This window comes from Brachyhypopomus gauderio, unplaced genomic scaffold (assembly GCF_052324685.1).
Source record: "Brachyhypopomus gauderio isolate BG-103 unplaced genomic scaffold, BGAUD_0.2 sc50, whole genome shotgun sequence".
Lineage (NCBI taxonomy): Eukaryota > Metazoa > Chordata > Actinopteri > Gymnotiformes > Hypopomidae > Brachyhypopomus > Brachyhypopomus gauderio.
In genome coordinates this window covers 1,525,064-1,544,335 of record NW_027506875.1, presented here as the reverse complement: position 1 = coordinate 1,544,335, position 19,272 = coordinate 1,525,064, and the positions used below count along the sequence as shown (strand labels likewise).

Genomic DNA, 19,272 nt, shown 5'->3' with positions numbered 1-19,272 from the left:
GAGATTGATTTCAGAATATTTCGAAAGGCTGAAAATTTTGAAATAAAAAATTATTTCTTAGACTAATCAGTTTTTCTTCTAATGTCGGATAATACTGTGAGAATGAAAAGTAAAAATAAAATATCTGAGACATTTTCTGACCAATAATGATTACAGTAAAACCAACTACAACTTTGCCTGCGCAGAAGACAAAACAGCCAAACAGCTTTACAGTCTAATGATTAACCGTAGTGCACTGGTGATTGTGAATTTGACCCAATGTCTGTGGTGTTCACCTGTTCAAGGAGTTTCCCTGGATGTCAGCATGCACAGATATGTCTATAAAAGACAAAGCAGTATACAGTAAATATATGTTTATAGTATATATTTATATTTTGAATATATATATATATATATATATATATATATATATATATATATAGTAACTATATCAGATTACAAGTACAATACCAAACAAAAATAGTAAAAAATAGTAAAACAAAATTCTATAGCTGAAGGATTAGTGGTCATATTAACCTACAAATACAGTCTTCAGTCTGCATTGAACACAGCTTGGGACTCTACAAGGACATGATCATCCACCATCTGGTAGCCAAGACAGAATAGTCTCAACTTGAAGCATTGTGTTTCAAGCCATACTCAAGTTTCAAAATACACAAGGTATGGATGGATCAGGCTTTGACCACTATCAGATATGGAGGGGCTGGTCCATTTGACCACTATCAAATATAGAGGGGCTGGTCCATTTGACCACTATCAGATATGGAGGGGCTGGTCCATTTGACCACTATCAAATATAGAGGGGCTGGTCCATTTGACCACTATCAGATATGGAGGGGCTGGTCCATTTTTGTATTTGTAGGTGAGCATCAGAGCTCAGAGGCCAGTGAAGGAAAACAGCAGTGGAGTGTATGTGTAAGTTACTCTGTGTGTATGTGTAATAACCCTGTGTACATTATTGTGCATATGTGTTATAACCATCTTTAAGTAACACTGTGTGTGTATGTATAATATCCCTGTGCAAGTAGCTCTGTGTGTATGTGTAGTAATGCTGTATAAGTTACTCTGTGTGTTTGTCCACATTTCATATTTAAGTAAAGTAACATATTAAAAGCAATGCATAAGAAGTAATGTATTAGACATAACATTTATTAGACGTAACATTGTGGCAGATAAGGAAACCGTGTTAAACAGTGAAAGGAGGAGATAAAGGAGACCATGAAAACACACACTGCCAGGGGAGGAGACCCATGCTCACATATGATAGGAAAATGAGGAAGAACTAGCACTATTCAAAAACAGCATTTCAGAAATGCAGAAAAGATAACAGATGCACTAACCTATTCCATGGTTGAAGGAATGTGTTTCTACTGTGGACCTAATTATTACATTTTAATGTTTTAGCAGGATTAATTAAAATTGGATCAGATGTATATACTGCATTGAGGAATCCGTTGGGTTTAATTGGACAAGATGCTACACGTGGTACTTCGTATACATCTGGCTATAGTATCTAACTAATTTCTTAGCAGCAAACCCAGAAGCTTCTTCAGTGTGAAAGTTTAGGGTTATAGGATTTGCTTCTGTCCATTCAATTTTTATAAATATTTATAAAATGTAAACATATATAAAATGAATATATATAATATATATATAGTTATAATATATATAAATATAAAAAAATATATAGAGAGAGTTTTGATGATGCAATCACCTATAATGAAGCAATCAAGGCTTAAAATTATTCTGATTGACTGGTTGTCTTCATTTCAAGTCTTTCATTTTAAGTCAAGAGAGTCAAGATGCTTTTTACTGTCATTACAGTACAGGTACACAGTGAAACGAAATTACGTTCCTCCAGAACCATGGTGCAACATGAATAAACAATACAATAGACAACATAGTGCAACAGAGTAACAAATGTGCAACATGCAAAATGTGCAGCATGGAATAATAACACTACAGTAAGTACCATAACACTACAATAAATTAACATACAGTACCGGTACAGTGCAATGTAGTGTGAGTAGTGTGGATAGGTGCAGATATGTGACATACTGTGACATATAGATCATATATGATCACAGCAGTTCTGAGGTAGTTTTACAGTTCCTATAGGAGAGCAGCAAATATTACTGGTAGGGATAGAGATTCAGTCTTTGTATGCTGTGTGTGTGTGTGTAAATATATATATATATATATATATATATATAATACAGAGCATGAATAATAGTAAATGATTTGCTGATGATGCCACTCAGACAAAGCCAACATCTAAAGAAATATTTTTTATCTGACACCTTAGTCGGTAAATGTTAAAAGTGACGAATGAGGGGTAGGGGTATATATAGTAGTTAATAGGAGTAACTTAATTACGGTTTGCAACTCTTCTCCTAACCAAAGACCACCGAGTTGTACTCTGGTGTCAGAACGTAGGCTATAATTTCGCTTACACCTTATTTCGGTGAATACTGCAAACAAGAAGTCCAGTTCATTTACAACCAAAGATTATCTACCTACGGCTCCTGGATTAGAAAATCGACTGCGCGAGGTACTTTGATTTGGCTCAGTTTCCTCCGAACTCCTGAATCCGTTTTAAAGAAGTCCACCTCGATATGGAGTCACACAAGCGTCCACATTTCACCATTATGTTCACATGTAGTGATTCATTACAGCACGAAAATGAAAACCTAGCAAAGGTCTCCATGAAGTAGAGGGAACGTGGAGGTTTTCGTTAAGTTAAAAAATATGTTACACAGCTATTATTTTTAGAACAGTAAAACAAATTAAAACAAAACAGTAAAACAAAAACGTTTATCGTTTAATAAGCATGTTGCAGACAGCATGTCTTTAATCCTTTATTGCCCTGTCCGTCGCAGTTAGAATATACTTGAGGTGCGGATCGACCCTGAGCCCCTCAAACACATGCGCTACATATTCACCCTAGTGAAGAAAGACACGACAGACACGGCAAGAGTCGTCAAGAATTTATTTTACTCGTAAAAAAAGAGAAACCAACATTGCTTAGTTCAGTAGCCTACCACATGCCAAAACCTTTTCAAAAGCAAACTATTAAAACATTAGGCTACAGGAAACGTATAGGCTACTAGAAGTTTCCTATTGCCTATTCTATGTATACAAGTAACCCTAGCCTGTATAGATACAGATAAATTATTAAAAGAGCAGCACGATCTCCTTTTTCCCATGGCCAATAACCAAGGTCCATAATATTGAGATTAGAATTTTATTTTAGGATATTTTAGCCTACATATATTTTAATGCGAGTTAGCTAACTGTAGTATAAGAGTTAAAAGCTTTCGGAACAGATGGTGCACCAACATTTAAACTGAAACATTTAATGCAACGAGAGGCCTAAATATTCCTTAATCTTTGATTAAAACAATAACAATGGCAATAATGTGTAGGTGTTAACTGGATCAGCTGTATGGAAAAAAAAAAACGTCCAGTTGAAGAATGTATTTTTTTATTATCCCATTTTATGAAGCAGCAGCGTTACTTTGGTGGGTGAGGCAGTTACGGATAATCCGTGGAAACTACGCTGAGCTCGCTGGTTTCCACGGAAACCAGGCTATTCATTCACTCTTAGCTAGCTAACACAAGCCATTTCCCCGTCTTTACCTTAAAAGCAACCCACGTATTTTTGAAATAACGTTAGCATTCTGGTTTAATTGTGGTTTTAGCTAGTTGTCAGATGCTTTTTTTTCATATGGTAGCATACCTTACTAAATGTTAACATACTAGCTCATGCTAGCATTACAATCGCTGACCTAACCCTAACCTTTCAGCTAATTTAGCTAGCAGAATGTGCGCGAGACTTGCTGCACGCGCAATATGTCCGCTCCTCACAGCTCATCCTAACCCTAACCCTCATGTCTAACCCTAACCCTCATGTCTAACCCTAACCAACATGTCTAACCCTAACCAACATGTCTAACTCTAACCAACATGTCTAACCCTAACCAACATGTCTAACCCTAACCAACATGTTTAACTCTAACCAACATGTCTAACCCTAACCAACATGTCTAACCCTAACCAACATGTCTAACTCTAACCAACATGTCTAACTCTAACCAACATGTCTTACCCTAACCAACATGTCTAACCCTAACCAACATGTCTAACTCTAACCAACATGTCTAACCCTAACCAACATGTCTAACCCTAACCAACATGTTTAACTCTAACCAACATGTCTAACCCTAACCAACATGTCTAACCCTAACCAACATGTCTAACCCTAACCAACATGTCTAACTCTAACCAACATGTCTAACTCTAACCAACATGTCTTACCCTAACCAACATCTTACCCTAACCAACATGTCTAACTCTCACAGCTCATCAGCTATTGACACCATCTAAACGGCCCTAAACGGCTAATTCGAACACTTCAATTTCTGATATGAGATTCACTTGGACTTTACAATCATGTACAAACGTGCCTGTCATTTACACACATACGTTTGATGTCAGTAGTTGTGAGAGAAAAAAAGTTACCTGAATATGGTATAATATAGTATTTTGGTATTTCAGCTATTTGGTATGAAAGTAGCTTCCATGTACGTTTCATAGTGAGAAACACAATGAACTAATGTTTGTAAAGAAAATTATGAGGACCATTTCTTAACCATATCAATGTGTATTTATGAGTAAAAAAACATACAAGATAAATCTTGGAGCAGTCTAGTTGACAGTTGTGCCTCTTTGCTAAACTCCAGTGCTTGCATAGCTAGGGTCTGGGATAGTAAATTAGTAGGAAAGATATTTTAGATCTCTCAGCAGTCCAATACATCCAATCTCTGTGAATGAATAAGCCCATGTCTGTCCTACATAGTCAGTGCAACTTTATCAATAAATTTGGCCAGCCGGATGTCTTTCTTTGACAGCCCTCCACAGTCATGTGTTGTTAGGGTGATCTGGACCTGGAAGACAGCATGGAGATACAAGTATAAGGCAACAAAAAAAAACATCACCACACAAGAAATAACGCACACTATTAGTAAAATAAGAAACAGTGGAAAGTAGATTTTGCAGAGTCCAAAATCTTCAAATACTTTAATAAACACAGGATTAACGGCTACATTCCTTGCACTGCAGTCAAACTGCCACCAATAACTCAGTTGCTAAAGTGTGATTCACAGAGATTTGAGGCCCTGTTTGTCATATTCACTGCTACTTATATCACAGAGACAGAGTAAGGGGGTTCTTTGGGAAAAGATTTTCACCAGAAACTGTCAAGATTATTTTCCAATCTTCGCCCTTTTTTTGCTGGGCCTCAGTACTTGGTGTGAAATGTGAGCTAGTTCACTATATAGTGTGATTGCAATATAAACCCCATGTGTTCAAAGGGCATTGCCATGGGCCCTTTCATGCCCTCCACTGAGCAGCACTCTAAACTGCTGCTCCAGGGTGAAGCATCGGTGGCTCAGTGGAAGTTATTACCTTGTTATAAACATTGAACCACTCTGGATGATGGTTCATCTTCTCTGCTTGCAGAGCCACTCGAGACATGAAGCCAAAAGCCTGTAGAAAAGAAAACAGACTTTAGCAGTGGAAGGTACAGACATTACTCTATATCCCAGTCTCAGCATGCAGTGAACACATTTTCCAGTGGTCCACAGTTACAGAGCCTTGATACAGGATACGGTCACTGCTGTCAGACTTCAGGGTAACCCCAACCCTAACCCTAACCCCAACCCCAACCCTAACCCCAACCCCAAGCCTTGATACAGGATACGGTCACTTCAGTTCTGGAGCTTGCATACAACTGATTGCACATAGAAGCCAAATAGCAAGGGCTGCTCTGGGCTGGCTGATTTAGTCTAGCAGTACTTAATTCATCAGATGATCACATGTCAATACTATAAAACACAGATTTGGGGGATATTTTTGTTAAATACTGTCTTCAAACTACTTGTCTCAAGTCTTGCAGCATCCTCATGTCTTAGTGCACATCTCCACATGATCAATAATACTTTATTGAATAAAGGAAATATACAGCAGTTACACAGATTATGACCCTCACAATACATCATCATCATCATACTGGCAAAACACTATTTAAGACACCCATCTTCAGCCTTGCCAAAAGAAATAAGTGTTATAAAAACCTTAAGCAATTTTTGGTCATCATTAAAACTAATAAGAACAGCGTGGTCTGCTCATGCTTGAGAGAAACACCCTGAACAGCCTGCATCCCAAAACAGTTTCTGTAAGGCTGTTAATATAGTTATGGTCAATCTGTGTAGTGTTCAGGAACTGAATTGTTCAGTTTTGTTGTGTGGTGTAGCTGTAAATATACCCAAGTGTCATTGTGTTGCAATACAGAAGTCATTACACATCACATGGTGAACATAAACAATTATTGAAAATCCCTTAAAGATCTAGTTGAGATGGATACCTGTACAGACTAAAACAGACTGTGAGTTGGCTACTAGCGTAACCCAGGGAACTAGGGTACACATATACACACGTGTTTTCCAATCAAAGGCCAATCAGAGAGCGATTATGTGAATTCTAATTGCTTACGAAGGACAAAATCTTCTGCCTGCTGTGGGGAAGGAAAAACATCAGCGATTTCCCTCTGCAATCTCAATTAAGCCTTTAAACGCTTCCTTGGATAATTAGATAAACTGAACGGCCATTGTACACTATCTTTGCAGTCCAATCTGTCGGCTTGTCCACCTTCTGACATAAAGAGACAGAGGTACTTGCAGGAGGAAATTGCCTGGACTCAAGTGTGTTGTAACCAATTTCCAAACACATGATGTAACACGATCAGCGTAACTTGATCAAACTGGCTATCTTGCAATCAATTTAAAATAATTGGAAGATTTCTGCAACTTCACCCAATTTGAGCAAGTGGTCTGTTCTTTCTCAACCTTCATTAAGAACTTCGGCAATTATTAAATAACTAACCTTGCTGACTGCTGTCAAAGTCTGACAGACTGAATCTATCAGAAAGTAAATGTATTATAAAAAGTTACAGCAAAGAGTTTAACCCTTCATGCTCATTTGAACACAGGAAGTGAACTTGACAGTCTCCAGTCAGTGTTAATCCAATGTTAAAAATAACCCATGCTAAATGAATTGAGCTCCTTTTCTGAGAATTTGTAATTAACAATAATAAAAAGAAAATCTCGCGTACACTCACTCTGCTATCAGTGGGTCATCTCCAAAGGCTCGATTCCCTGCCTCTCTGACACCAAACCCAAAGAGGTCAAGCACCAAGGTTCTCTGGCTCTTTGTTTACCTTCACTGTGTGCCACACTCTCCTTTGCCCCTCTCTCTCCATTCTCTCCTCTACCCCACTCCCTCCATTCTCTCCTCTACCCCACTCCCTCCATTCTCTCCTCTGCCCCACTCCCTCCATTCTCTCCTCTGCCCCAGACTCTCTCTGTTCTCTTTTCTCCTCTCTCTCCATTCTGTCAAAATCAAGTAATTTGACTTGACATAGTCCAGGCCCTTGTCTCAAATAATCAGAACCAGCCGGTCTCGGATCCACATGCCAGCCCACCCATCCCCCCACCCCTCCACCCCTCCACAGGCACTTTAGGTGCATTTTAGGCTATTATGGCATGATTGTCATACAATACTGAATGAGGGAGTTTTGACGTTACAGCACTATTTCTTGGTTGCAACTGGGCTCAAATACAGCCCTCCATTCAAACACATGTGCCTGTTATTTACGATGTCACAGTGCAGGCTTAGGGACACCCGGTGCTCATGCCAGGTCTAAATGCAGATTTTGGCATGCTTTGCTTCACAAGTCCCAAACACCCACTCCCTGCATAATTATCCTGTGTCTCACAGACAAAATGCAATGTAGCAGTCTTCATGCCTCCAGACAAAATCAGCCAATGCCATGATCATTAGAACCCCAAACCCCACAGGCCCTCAGCCCTTCCTTTGACAACTTCTGTCCAACTGTCTATTGCAGCTTGCCTCCCATAGACTGCTTCAATACAACAGGAAAATTGTGGCCCACCCTTCAAAGTGAGACAAAATGCCCTTTAAATATCAAGGCATTCTTCACCAAGAGAACCTATAGTTAAAGCTTAGCTTACAGTACACTACAGTAAATCTCTCATTGTAAGAGGTTTTCATTCTTAGACTGGTGCAAGAAACAAAAACCCCATAAAGACCTTTACTGAGCCAATCTGTGGCTGCAGCATTTTTGAAAAACAGCCAGTAGTCTGGTTTCAGAGTGCAGCTTTGTCTTGTTTAACACAAGTCTAGCGTGTCCAATCAAGTAAAAGGTTTTTAAAATATTGTCCAATGGAGCCTTATGGAGGAATGTCGAGTTTGGGGTTCTGCACGTCCACTGGGAAGGTGAGACGTTGAAAGAGGTGTTCATCTGTACAGGTAGGTGGACAGCACGTCACGTTTCACATCCACAGAATCACAGCTGCCGCAAACGTTTTTTGTTTGTTTTAAATTACTAAATATAATCCATGCGTAATTAATGCATTACGACAAGCCAAAACTTTAAATGCTTCACTTATAACTCTACAATCATAATAAAAATAAATGTTTTTTTTGTTATTAATACTTAAATTAGAGTTAACAATTTCTACTATTGACTGGAGACTCAGAGAAGGAAGATACTCAATGACATTAAAACCAAAATATCACCTTGAATGGAAGCAACAATGCATCAGCCCCCTTTCAAACACAGATGGATCTCATGGCACACACTGGTATATACCATACCCAAAACAAGTTTAGAGATGCTACCTGACCTGCCAGTTAAAGTTTTCCGTCAAACTATCAATCATCAGTTTTTCTATTAAAGAGTTTCACATGAAACTGCCTTTGCTACAAGCATGAACAAAACAAACATGATCTATAGCAAACATGATCTATAGCAGAATCAAAATAGCTAAGATGATGGAAAAATGCAAGCATGATTGCTATAACCGAGTGGTAAACACAGTGAACCACAGCAGGACAAACACACACAGACGCACAAACCCAGAAGAAACAAGACAGATGGACAGACAGACAGACAGACAGACACACACACATATAGAAGAGCAACATATGGAACAGTTAGATAGTTAGTGGTTTTTTGAGCCAGATGAAACATTTTAGCCAATTTGACTGTTTGTGAAAGAAATCATTTTGATCGAAACCTCAACTACACTACAGCTGAGCTCTGGTCCCTATCAGCGTGATCAGAACTGACACCCCACCCGGGTAAAAAGAAACCGGGGTGGAGGGGGGCAGGATCCAGCCAGTGCTTCAGACCCACGGAAGTGTAAAAACAGGATAATGTGGTGTAATGGAGCTAAAACAACTAACGTCTGGATTAGTGACCTCGGGTTGACGATGCGGAGTGGCCAAGCAGTAGGAAGGAAGAAAAGGGAGAAAGGAAGCTATGATATTACCTGGTGCAGGTATGCTAGGCTTTCTGGTGCTGGTATGCTAGGCTGTCTAGTGCAGGTATGCTAGGCTGTCTGGTGCAGGTATGCTATATATATGCTATATTATCTGTTTTGGTGAATCAGTTGAAACGGTTTATACATAAGGATTTAATATATGTAGTAGTTCAGAATGAAAGCAGTAGAAAGTTGTCCTAACTAATCCGCTGGCATATATAAAATCTCCTAACGAGAGTCAGAGTGGTCTGCCAAATTGGTTTGCACCTGCAACCAATCAGCTGAGAGACAAATCTAAGTGTTTCTGGAAGAACACAGCCAGCTCTGTCTCTTCTGACTTTTATGAAAAAACCTGAAGCCCCCCGAAGAATAAAACAAACACAGAACCTTCCACGGGGCCTCCAGAAACCCCTAATGAGTGATGGAATCCACCCCATTACTATGGAGTCTTATAAATCAATGACAACAATGCAGTGCCATTACACTGTCATGAAGGAGTGTGTCCTGTTTCGTACTGAGGCAGCTATAGTAATGACGAGGTTCATGTTGCTTTGAAGGGCAGTACTGCACACTCAGTGCTGTTAGCGCTGTTAGCCAGCCTTGAATCAAGTAGCAGAAGCTTTGCATAATTTGGTAGAATTTGTTGCCAAGCCCACAGCCCATGACATGATTACGTCAGATCCAGAAATCTTTTTTAAAGCTTTATTTACGCTACAGGCTAGAAACTTCAGGCAGAAGCATACAGTACCTTGTCAAAACTTTGGACACAATTTTTCAGAGTCTTTAAGGCATTTCATACTGTCTTAAATAACAATGAAAATTAACATATATTTGTTTTTTTTTAAGTATATACTGTACAAACCAATTTCATAAAACTGTGCATGTTTATTTGTGCAACACACACACACACACACACACACACACACACACACACACGATGCTTGTGCTTATGTTTTACCGGCGAGTTGACAATCTGACCTACAAACAATCTGCTGTTAAAACAACAAGAATTATTTTGGTGCTGACTTATTATACTACAAATATAACCCTACACTTCCTAACCCTAACATTATACTTAATCACACTGGAATCCTCCACTAATTCCCTACAGATGATACAAGAACATCAAAGTTAAGAATGAGATAAATGACCATTCAGATAACTGTCGTACTGCAGCCTGCAATAGGTCTAAATGTGCTAAATGTACAATTATTAACACAACACAAAAATCAACCACCGGAGTTGTGTTCTGTATTACTCAGCTTTATATTGGGGAAACCAAGAGAAGACTTGCTAATCGGTTTGTTGAACACCTTGAGACCATCAGAATTAAGGATCCGTCATTTCTAATAGCAAGTATTTTAATATTAGTGGACTTTGCATTAATTACTTATCTGTTTGCATAACCAGTTGCTGCTATGGCAGCAATGAAATTAGGAAACTCAAAGAAAAAAACTGTCCCTCATTCTCCAAGTCCAAAGACATTACTGTTTCCTGGTGATGGTAGAACACTCAAAGTCATCCTAAGGATTAGGGTTAGGATTAGAGATAGGATTAGACTTAGGTTAGGGTTAGATATTAATATCTACAATATCTGTTTAGCCCAGTATAATTATATACATAATTTGGTTATTTTGATACGTTCACTGTTTAGAAAATGTAAAAAACAAACTGAAAAAAGTAAAAAATAAACTTTAGGTATGTCCAAACCTATGTCCAAACTGCTAGTTAACTACTAGTTACAACAGTTTTACACTTTCACAACATATTCTGGAAGATTTAAAGCAGGGTTTAAAAATGATGTCATTTTTTTCTGGCTGATCAGAAAAGGGAGGTGACTGTGTTTGTGTAAAAGGATATTAAAATAGTACAAGTGCATTGCATTACTAAAATACTATACAATGCAACTTAACATTCGATATTTAAACAGTACACCAGCCGTGCGAGAGAGAGAGAGAGAGAGAGAGAGAGAGAGAGAGAGAGTACCTGGTTGAATGTTTTGAAGTGCAGTTCCTTATACAGAGCATCACGGCCTTCCACCTCCACCCAGCCTGTAGCCTTCAGCTCCATCAGCAGGGGCTCTCTCTCTGATGCAGTCAGCCAGAGTGAGTCTGTGGCCTAAAACACACACACACACACACACACAAATGTAGCAACTCTTCCCACTGTCAATGTTAAAAGCAGAGCAAAAGTATCATGAAAAGTGTAACTGCAATAACCCACATGAACCCACATGTACATACTACATAGGAGTATAGTTATTAAGTAACTAGTTACATAGTTAATATAGGAGTATAGTTATTAAGTAACTAGTTACATAGTTAATATATGAGTATAGTATTAAGTAACTAGTTACATAGTTAACATAGGAATACAATGAATATATAAAGACATTGGCTGAGACTCTGTTGGTTAATATGAACAGGGTACACTGTCTATTGAATGAGATCAGAAGTCAAGCTTGCTGTGAACTTTCTGTGGCATCAAACATGACAATCACACTTGACTGTATTTTTACTTTTAATATAGTCAGTTTGAGGATTAATCCTAGTCCACTCAGATCTGCGAAGTTTAGTTTTCAACCTGGAGACAAATGCAGGAGGAAAAAAGGATGATGGAAGAGCAAGAAGGTGTTCTAGAGAAATAAAACTAGAGAAATAGAACTAGAGAAATAAAACTAGAGAAATAAAACTAGAGTGTCACGTAGGGCAACGCCCCCTCTCGTAGCTGCCACTCTGGGTTCCCTTATGTCCGTGTTCCCTGCCTGTTCATCCCGCCCAGCTCGTTTGTCTTCGTGATTCCTCGTGTGTTACCACGCCCCTGTATAATCGTTCACACCTGTCCCTCGTTTTCTGTCCCATGTATATAAGCCCCTGAGTCTCCCTTGTCCCTTGTCGAGTACTTTGATTCTTTGTTTGATTGGTTTGACTAGTTCTTGTTCAGCGTCGTACCCGACCGTTTTTGTGTTCCTGTCTTTTGATTCCTCGCCTGTTACTCGTGTTCCCCTGTGTTGTGATGCCCGTGTTTGCATGTTTTTCGGACTGCCCTCCTGTGATCGACCCTGCCTGGCTTTCTGACGATGAGTATGGTATTCCCCTTAATAAATCTCGCTCTTCTCAGCGATTGTGTCCGTCTCCTCGCTCCGTGGCGCGAGCCACGTTACATAGAGAAATAAAACTAGAGAAATAAAACTAGGGTTAGGAACTGCGCCCCACTGCTGTGGTACAGTCCAGGTACCATATTCACTCTCCTGTGTCGTGTACTAGATGGTTAATAATAACCCATTGAAGTCAAGACACTGAAATGATTTGCATATGTTGCCGAGTACCACATTTTCTTAAGCATTAGCACAAAAAAATGTTGTTGTATTGACAAAGCGGCTAAAAGGCAAAAACAGCTGTTTAAATGTTCATAACCCTCTAAATTATGTTAAAGGTTAAATGATGTAAAATTACATTAAAGGCTGTCAAAATGTCAAATGTAAACTTCAAATAATGCTGAAATTAGCTAAAATGAATAAGAAGCTGTTTGGTTGTTTCATGCTTGATAATGTGAAATGATGATAATGGCTGTTTAAATGTTAACATTGTAGAATGATGGTAAACCCTGCTGAAATATTAAATGTAAACCTCAAATAATGCTGAAATGCTAAAATAGGCTATTGTCCGCTAAAAACAGAATAAAAGGCTGTTTAGTTGTTTTACGGTTGATAACTTGCTAACTTGTGTGAAATGATGTTAAACGCTGTTGTGTAGTCTAGGGTAGTAATTTAGGTAGAGGGGTAGTTTAGCTGTGGGAGGTAATTAGTGTTGAGTGGTAATTGGCTAAACTAAGTGGTGGTTTAGATGTGTGGGGTAATTGGCTGTGGGGTAGTTAATGTTATTAACCTGTTGGGGTATTGAGGGGGTATTTACTTGTGGGGGTAAGTAGTATTGAGGGGTAATTGGCTGTCGGGTATTTGATAGTGAGGGGTAATTTAGTTGAAGGGGCAAATGTTGTTAAAGGCTTTTAGGCCAAAAAGGTAGTTGTGATTGAGGGGTAGTTTAGCTGTGCAGGGTAACTGGCTGTGGGGTAGTTCATGTTGAGGGGTTATTAACCCGGCTGTTGGGGTAGTTATTGAGGGGGTATTTACCAGCGGGGGGGGGGGGGGGTACTGTTGAGGGGCAATTATCTGTGGGGTAGAGTGGTTGTTTAGTTATACAGGCAATGCTACTGTAGGGAGTGAGGCGCCGTGCGTGTGTTGTGTGTTTGGGGCTCTGTGACATCACAATGTCTATATTCTACCTCATAATAATATTTACATAATTAAGCCAATGAACCACCTTGCAAAACGCACGCGAAAACAAACAAAGCAAAAAAGCTAAGGTTGTGGAACAAAACATTTTTTGGCTTATACATCAGGGAAGATATTTTTGTTTTAGTGTTTCGACTTTTACCGTTCTCAATAAACGGTATTTATTGATTACACGGGAACAGACGTCCCATACCCACTAGATGGCAGTCGAAGTCTGTCAGGTAGCTTCTTTTATGCTCCAACTATTTCCCCAGTGACCCAATTCTTACATTTAATCACAACAGCCAGATACAAAAAGCCTAAACGTATGCAGCGTCAAACTACCGAAAGAGCATCAACAAGTTAACAAGGTTTTTAGCTACAGTATACCAAATTATTTAGGATCTATTTATAATCGTTTATATGCAGAGGGCTAGAATCAAACCAGTTAACGCGAGTTCATTCTACCTGTGAGCAACCGCGCAGGTTTCAGACGAATCCCTTAGTGCCTGTAACATGTTTATAATTTGCTCATTTACCGTTTTGCTTTGACGAGGGTTTGGTTCAGACCCCCCCCCCTCTCTCTCTCTCTCTCTCTCAGATAAAAGACCTGCATTCATTCAAAATCCAGATTATGTCTTGGAAATCGCAAACAGATGGGTGATCTGCTCAAGTTGAGTTGGTTTGGTAAGGTAACATACCTACACTGGTAGCATTCTTTGAATAAAACACAAGCGGTCTTACCATTTTAGCTGTGCGTGTGAACAGAAAAATATTTCCCTGCTTGTTAAAAACACTACACAATTGACTACATGACCTAAACATTAACCAAGACATGATCCCCTCAGGGGGACAAAGTATACCACACACGGGTCCTTTCTCGAGCGCCTTGTGTGTGCTGCCTTTCGCTGTGCCTGAAGAAAAAACAATCATAACCCGACCTGAAAACGTTATCGAAGTACAATCGGAGTATAAATGCAAAGATGCATGTAATATAATTTGGCCTATATGGATGACGAACCAAGCACACTCGAGTCTTGCATTATAACAACGAAAAATCAGCGTCTGGTTTTATTTTGAACGCTTTAAACTTTTGAACAAAGATGTTACAAACAACTTTACAGATAAAATAAAATAAAAACTGTCATGTCCCTCTACGTGCACATTGAAGTCTTTCATTTGACTCATTCTTTTAGAGCTATTTTAGGGCGACAAACTGCTGGGAAAATAACCTACACTATCATCTTGCATCATTTCATTCTGAAGTTACATTGCAAAGACTTTCAAATTAATAATTACAAGTTACGAGAAACATCTGTATGGAAGCCTATTTCCGCCGTTTGAAGAAAAAAAAGTCCATACACCATCTTATAATTAACTTACTAACACTTTATTATGCTTTACTATCTCGTCATAATTATACTACGTAGTATAATTATGAGAAAGTAAGTCATAAGTTAAGATTTTTTTTTTACTTCTTGCGACGTAAATTGGCTTTCATACATCTGAATGTTCCCGCCACTCATACAATTATTTGAAGACCCTTTAAAAAAGTGCCACAAAATTAACTGGTATAAAATTTCAAGTGGAACGTTTTCAATTTATGCATAGCACATACTAGCCAGTTAAAAATATTCAAATGGGTTTGAATTCTAAAAGCAAACTTCTTAGTGGTTAATAGTGGCAAATGTGGTGGAGGTGGAGTACCTGTCCCTTCTCATTAGTTCACACTGCTTATTAATATATTTTTTTATCAGATCAGCTCACCTTTGTATTCACCCATAGCAGCAAAACGGTATCTAGTGTTTAAAAAAATGGCTCACATCAGTTCAGAGGAGGCATTTTACTCTTAGTCCATTTACAATATACTTGTAAATAGCACAAAAAAATAAATATTATTATTTTTTGTTATTCATATTCAGGATGGGTTAACTGCTATGTCATACTTGATTTCTCTATTACTGACAGTGTATAACAAATGAAAATTTAGTTTTAAGCATTTTTGAGAGATCACAAATGCTCCAAATATTCATCAGGATATTTGCCAAAATGTGAAAACTAAACTGGAGCACACACAAGTTTCTGTTAGGGACAAGACCGACCTGAATTCCCCCCATATACTACAACACAATGAACAACATACACAACTAGTTGTCAGACGTATGTGGAACACACTTATTCCTGGTGCTCATGTTCTTGTCCAGGTATAAGAAGGCGTATGTTGTCCGTTCGCAGGATGGCATAGAGGGTAAAGCCAGTTATGAACACTATAGAAAACACAAAGAGCCAATCAATGCTTTTCACTGGGACACTGGGTAAAGGCCCGAAACGATCCTCCTCTTCAACAGTTTGGTGTGGAATTGCTTCAAAACCTGAGGAGAAAAGGTTTAAATTTATGAACAGGAAACCAGGATTGTAAAAGATTTTTTTAAAGATATTTCTTAAACCTCACCATTTAGATTTGTTAAAAATGTAATGATATATTTAAAAAGATTAATATGCAATTTTTAAGATTGCAATTTTCAAAGAGTTGCTTTGAACAATAAATGATATTAAATGTTGTGAAGGCTCTAAGTTGTCTAAAATTGTATGTTTACAGAATACTGGAGTTTGGGATAGACAAAACTCTAGCCTTGGTTTACAGAACACTGGGGTCAGTATTGCCTTAACAGAAACATAGGCTTCCAAAACCACTGGTATAATGTGAATCATCCTTATTTATTTAATCTAATACTGCCTTATAGCTCAGACCTTAAATGACAGCATTAATAACAATGGAAATATTTCCCATTCCTTGACTTTTTTACAGTGATATGTTTTTCATGTTCTGATATCAGAATTTTTTAAAGCTTTTAGAAACTTCCAGATAAGCTGTGCAGGGCATTTATTCTTAATATGTTTTAGGGACTTCTAAACGCTAAGGGCAAATTCTTCTAAACACACACACACACACACACACACACACACACACACGTACATTCTGTTTACAAAACATGATGCTCAAGTTCGTAAATGTATGAGCATTTTCTGAAACTCACATGGCACTCTTGAAAGAGCTCATGTCATGACAAATTCACAACACACAGGATAGAATGATAAAAATCAGCAATGTGGCCCATTTTCACTCCTTTCAGTTATCTGCTTCCTGGATGAGTTTAATTCTTCTACAGCATATGTAATACCATAAGAGGACCAGAGTTCTCCCAGCCAACACTGACCACCACCTCACTGTTTCATATTCATGACTGCAGCTGGACTCGGTCACTCATACCTGTCTGATTTGCTATGAAGGATGTTAATGTTTCCAGTGTTCTGTCAGTATGGTTGAACCGAGCCATTGGTTTGGCACCTTGAAAAAGAAGTATGTTGGGAACGGCCACTGTCCCAAACCGAGTTGACAGACTGCAGAAAAAATATAAATGAAGAACCACAATTAATAAGGGAAACCTATTTAGACCTAGTTATTTATCTGAAACCCAAGTAATTACTGATTATAGACATTACACTTTTCTAAGTGTATTTTCAACAATTCTGTAACAATTACTGCCTGTTTCATTCTAGAGGTGTAAATTATTACTGCATATTAATGTTTATACTGCCTGGATGTTTGCCCCTTATTTTTTATTACCAGCTGTTTCACTGTCCATCTGCTTCTTACTGAACTGTTCACTTCTGAATACAAAATATTTAAGCAGTTTTTTCTTGTTTTTGTATAGTCACTGATAAGAATGGAACCATAGTTTCAACATATTTCTACCTTAATGACACAAATTTTTGAAAATGGCAAAAGGCACCATGCAGACACGGTAAACTGGTGATGACAACCTGCTATGCTGCGAAGCGTCAAGAGCAAGGAAGTACATGGTGGGAAAGACACGGGGCAGCGCGTTGAAATGTGGAGCGAGATTTGCAGAAAACTGACACCAGGTAGTGTAGAAGAGAACCAGGGAGCATTCTGTGCTGTTGGCATTTAAGTAGTCCATCAGGTCCTTAAACACACAAAAATACATTAAATGATCAGATGGCAAACACGAACAGATTGTGACTAGTCTGCAGAGTTCTAACTCAAAGCAGAAAGCTTGACCCCCCAAATAAGAATCTTAATTTAAGAAGCAAACAGAATGTTTTTAATTAAGGCTGAAAAGATACACAGTGGTTTGAAGACATGAAAATAAGTAGTGTCACTATTGGATTATCTAGTACTGCTAATTCATGGTTTATGTAGTAGTCAAAGAAATTATTAGAATATGAATTTTGACCCAGAATTAAATATACTCTCCTGGGGCATCGTCAATTCAGGAATATAAATCAATCGCTAATTTCTAAAAGTGGTCACTGGGAAAGCATCACTGATGGCAGTATTTTGTTGCTATGGCAATGAGCTTCAACAAGATGGAAGCATTAGAATTTATTAATCAATAAACATGAAACTTCAACTCGCACCACACACTAAATCAAGAGATGTTGTTCTAGGTATCAATATATATTAAGACCTTTTCCACTATAGAATACATGCATTGTAGTGGACTATATGAGCAGTTATGATTATGGCTGTATACCTACGTGTAGGTAATACAAACTCACTTATTCTGAAATCTAATGGAATAAAATCTTAGGAATCACCCTTTAACCAAACCCATATATGCTACTTGTCACAGCCACTACTATTGAGTTGTTCATTGACAGCTATGGTCAACTCAAAGTACCTGAGATGCATTCAGAACCTGAACCGTGAGGTTCTCCAATCCAATAATGCTTCTTTTATCGCAGCTGACTTTGTATGTCTTCGCTGTATCTGTGGCGTTCTTCCCTTCCACCACGCTGCTGTCTGTGTGAACCACGTCCATGTCAGCAGGTACCTGCTGCTCACTGGTCTCCTCAGACTTACACATCTCATTACCACAAGGTACCGAGGGCGCCGAACTACCTGCCAATGCGTCTTTCATTGTTTTGGGAATAAGAGATTCAATGCCAGCCGAGTTCCCGGAGAGTTCGACCCCCAAGACAGCATCAGCAATTTCAGCAGTTCTGAACTGTCTTTTAAAATGTGGTTGTGCGTGGTGTGTTTCAAACTGGGGGGTGTGTTCATCACGGTCCACGTCTAATGCATCAGGAGCAGTCTGTAACCCACCATGATCTGTTTACAGAATAACAGAATATAATGTAAACAAAATACAAGAAACCATGTCAAAACAATAGTTACGTTATGTCATAACTCCGTCGACTGAAGTCATACGTTTGGTTAATTGTTTAATCCAGAGATCGACTGTTAAGTTACAGTAAGATATGCCAGTTAGTGAACTATTTAATTAACTGATGTAACTCAGATCAAATACATGGAGCTGCACATGTTCTGGACATGCGCATTAACGCCGTTTAAAAGCGTGAACCGTTTCGGCCTTTTAGTCTAGATGCTTACATACCCGAGTCGGTGGCTAATGAAGTCGCAAGCACTCCAGAAATTAACAACAAAACGCTCCAACATCCGCTTGAAGTGGGAATCATGGTCGCATTTCCTGCTCTGCGTTTATATATCTGTCAGCATTACTGGCGAAAGCGACATAGATCCTCGTTTGTACATGGTCGCAAGAAAAC

At 38.6% G+C, this 19,272-nt stretch overlaps 2 protein-coding genes across 4 annotated transcripts; both read right to left on the bottom strand.

Moving 5' to 3' along the window:
* Positions 1-2,972: 2,972 nt before the first annotated feature.
* On the bottom strand, positions 2,973-14,565 carry LOC143487765 (pterin-4-alpha-carbinolamine dehydratase 2). 3 transcript variants are annotated; one of them, XM_076986916.1, is made up of 4 exons: positions 14,422-14,565; positions 11,391-11,522; positions 5,467-5,547; positions 2,973-4,946 (listed from the first exon to the last, which is right to left on the bottom strand). In XM_076986916.1, exons 1-4 carry the CDS (start codon positions 14,512-14,514, stop codon positions 4,851-4,853), a joined length of 402 nt encoding a protein of 133 aa, XP_076843031.1. In that variant the 5' UTR covers positions 14,515-14,565; the 3' UTR covers positions 2,973-4,850. The 3 variants fall into 3 exon arrangements, with proteins under 3 accessions (XP_076843031.1, XP_076843032.1, XP_076843033.1); XM_076986917.1 differs by lacking the exons at positions 11,391-11,522; positions 14,422-14,565 and adding an exon at positions 7,178-7,334; XM_076986918.1 differs by lacking the exons at positions 11,391-11,522; positions 14,422-14,565 and adding an exon at positions 7,172-7,317.
* Positions 14,566-14,714: 149 nt separating this feature from the next.
* txndc15 (thioredoxin domain containing 15) lies at positions 14,715-19,242 on the bottom strand. The gene is made up of 5 exons (XM_076986915.1): positions 19,101-19,242; positions 18,384-18,814; positions 17,503-17,666; positions 16,949-17,079; positions 14,715-16,049 (listed from the first exon to the last, which is right to left on the bottom strand). Exons 1-5 carry the CDS (start codon positions 19,180-19,182, stop codon positions 15,853-15,855), a joined length of 1,005 nt encoding a protein of 334 aa, XP_076843030.1. The 5' UTR covers positions 19,183-19,242; the 3' UTR covers positions 14,715-15,852.
* Between the last annotated feature and the right edge of the window lie 30 nt (positions 19,243-19,272).

Bases quoted from the DNA above. Each gene is read 5' to 3' on its own strand.
- txndc15 (XM_076986915.1), bottom strand. From the start codon at position 19,182: ATGATTCCCACTTCAAGCGGATGTTGGAGCGTTTTGTTGTTAATTTCT. The intron at 18,815-19,100 runs GTATGTAAGCAT...TTCTGTAAACAG, and splicing joins TTCATTAGCCACCGACTCGG to ATCATGGTGGGTTACAGACT. The intron at 17,667-18,383 runs GTACTTTGAGTT...TGTGTGTTTAAG, and splicing joins AGGTTCTGAATGCATCTCAG to GACCTGATGGACTACTTAAA.
- LOC143487765 (XM_076986916.1), bottom strand. From the start codon at position 14,514: ATGTCTTGGTTAATGTTTAGGTCATGTAGTCAATTGTGTAGTGTTTTT. The intron at 11,523-14,421 runs GTAAGACCGCTT...TGTGTGTTTTAG, and splicing joins TCACACGCACAGCTAAAATG to GCCACAGACTCACTCTGGCT. The intron at 5,548-11,390 runs GTACTCTCTCTC...TCTTTTCTACAG, and splicing joins ACTTCAAAACATTCAACCAG to GCTTTTGGCTTCATGTCTCG.